A 2,562-nucleotide genomic window follows, 5' to 3' on the forward strand; every position below is an offset into this window, starting at 1 on the left:
TTTTTCTTTTTTCAGTTTTGCCCTCTGATGTCTGCAGAAGTCTTTGACATTAACATGCATGGGTTGGCTCCTACCCTGTGCTGGGTTCTATGGGGGATACAGAGATGAATAAGACATGGCCACTGCCCTTGAAGAGCACACACACCAGTGGGGAAGACAGATGTGAGCTTAAGCACTAAGAGTTAAATACTAATGGCTATTGCACATTGAACACTCACCAGGAGCCTGGCACTGTGCTAAATCTCACTCATTCATTTAATAACTATTAATCAAGTGTCCAGAATATGTCAAGAATGTTTTTTTTTCAGTGCCTGGAATCAAATAAGGAACAACACAGCAGTCCTCTACCCTGGTGGAGTTTATCATCCCTGAGGGTGGTAGCGAGGAGAAAGGCAACCAATAAAGAAAGAAAGAAGTCGGCAGCTCAAGTGGCCAAGGCAAGATGGGTCAAAGTCAGAGTGGTGGTCATGGTCCTGGAGGTGGCAAGAAGGATGACAAGGACAAGAAAAAGAAATATGAACCTCCTGTACCAACTAGAGTGGGGAAAAAGAAGAAGAAAACAAAGGGACCAGATGCTGCCAGCAAACTGCCACTGGTGACACCTCACACTCAGTGCCGGTTAAAATTACTGAAGTTAGAGAGAATTAAAGACTGTCTTCCCATGGAGGAAGAATTCATTAGAAATCAGGAACAAATGAAACCATTAGAAGAAAAGCAAGAGGAGGAAAGATCAAAAGTCGATGATCTGAGGGGGACCCCGATGTCAGTAGGAACCTTGGAAGAGATCATTGATGACAATCATGCCATCGTGTCTACATCTGTGGGCTCAGAACACTACGTTAGCATTCTTTCATTTGTAGACAAGGATCTGCTGGAAGCTGGCTGCTTGGTCTTGCTCAACCACAAGGTGCGTGCCATGATAGGGGTGCTGATGGATGACACAGATCCCCTGGTCACAGTGATGAAGGTGGAAAAGGCCCCCCAGGAGACCTATGTGGATATTGGGGGGTTGGACAACCAAATTCAGGAAATTAAGGAATCTGTGGAGCTTCCTCTCACTCCTCCTGAATACTATGAAGAGATGGGTATAAAGCCTCCTAAGGGGGTCATTCTTTATGGTCCACCTGGCACAGGTAAAACCTTGTTAGCCAAAGCAGTAGAAAACCAAACCTCAGCCACTTTCTTAAGAGTGGTTGGCTCTGAACTTATTCAGAAGTACCTAGGTGATGGGCCCAAACTCGTACGGGAATTGTTTCGAGTTGCTGAAGAACATGCACCGTCCATCGTGTTTATTGATGAAATTGATGCCATTGGGACAAAAAGATATGACTCCAATTCTGGTGGTGAGAGAGAAATTCAGCGAACAATGTTGGAACTGCTGAACCAGTTGGATGGATTTGATTCTAGGGGAGATGTGAAAGTTATCATGGCCACAAACCGAATAGAAACTTTGGATCCAGCACTTATCAGACCAGGCCGCATTGACAGGAAGATCGAGTGTCCCCTGCCTGATGAAAAGACGAAGAAGCGCATCTTTCAGATTCACACAAGCAGGATGACGCTGGCTGATGATGTAACCCTGGACGACTTGATCATGGCTAAAGATGACCTCTCTGGTGCTGACATCAAGGCAATCTGTATAGAAGCTGGTCTGATGGCCTTAAGAGAATGTAGAATGAAAGTAACAAATGAAGACTTCAAAAAATCTAAAGAAAATGTTCTTTATAAGAAACAGGAAGGCACCCCTGAGGGGCTGTATCTCTAATGAACCATGGCTGCCGTCAGGAAAATTGTTGGGAGATTTCTCAATCCCTGAAAGGGATGAGGTTGGGGGAGTTGCCCAGAGGAATCCCTGTTCTCATTGATTTTTATTAGCAAAACATCCTGTGTCTTTTGGAGTACGATGTGTAAGTGCCCATTGGGTGGCCTGTCTGTTGGTCACTGTGCAGCAGTCTGCTTCCCAATAAAGCGTGCTCTTTCACAAAAAGAAAGAAAGAAAGAAAGAAGTCTATAATACACCTGGAGGTGATCACTTACAAGGCAAAGTAAATGGAGAGTAACGGGGAAGCCATTTTATAGCAGGTAGGTCTGGGGAAACCTCACCAATGAATGAATGGAATAAGAGAGTGAGTTATGGGGATGCCTGAAGAAGAGTGTTCCAGGTTGAGAACACAGCCAGTGAAAAGGCTCTGAGCATGTGGAGGCCAGCAGCCCAAAGCAGAGGGAGATGGAGGAGGGTGGGAAATTAGATCAGAGAAGTCAAGAAGCCAAGGGAAGAACTTCGGATTTTATTCTAAGGACAGTGAAAATTTACTGTATTGTTTTAAAGCAAAGGAGTAACATTAAGTTAAGTTTGCAAAGGATCACTGAGCACAGTGTAGGAATGAACAAGGGTGAAAGCTGGGGACCAGTCATGAGGTTCTAAGGGCAGCCACAACTATTTCCATTGTGGACATCAGAAAAGCTGAGGCTGGGAGGCCAAGGCAGGCAGATGACCTGAGGTCAGGAGTTTGAGACTAGCCTGGCCAACATAGTGAAACCCTGTCTTTACTAAAAATACAA

The 2,562-nt window shown here is 45.0% G+C and overlaps 1 protein-coding gene across 1 annotated transcript; it reads left to right on the plus strand.

Annotated features, from left to right (window-relative positions):
- Positions 1–422: 422 nt before the first annotated feature.
- LOC116471161 (26S proteasome regulatory subunit 4-like) lies at positions 423–1,975 on the plus strand. The gene has a single exon (XM_032755931.2). It carries the CDS (start codon positions 443–445, stop codon positions 1,763–1,765), a length of 1,323 nt encoding a protein of 440 aa, XP_032611822.1. The 5' UTR covers positions 423–442; the 3' UTR covers positions 1,766–1,975.
- Positions 1,976–2,562: the final 587 nt, after the last annotated feature.

Source organism: Hylobates moloch, unplaced genomic scaffold (genome assembly GCF_009828535.3).
Source record: "Hylobates moloch isolate HMO894 unplaced genomic scaffold, HMol_V3 SCAFFOLD_6, whole genome shotgun sequence".
Classification (NCBI taxonomy): Eukaryota; Metazoa; Chordata; class Mammalia; order Primates; family Hylobatidae; genus Hylobates; species Hylobates moloch.

Bases quoted from the DNA above. Each gene is read 5' to 3' on its own strand.
- LOC116471161 (XM_032755931.2), top strand. From the start codon at position 443: ATGGGTCAAAGTCAGAGTGGTGGTCATGGTCCTGGAGGTGGCAAGAAG.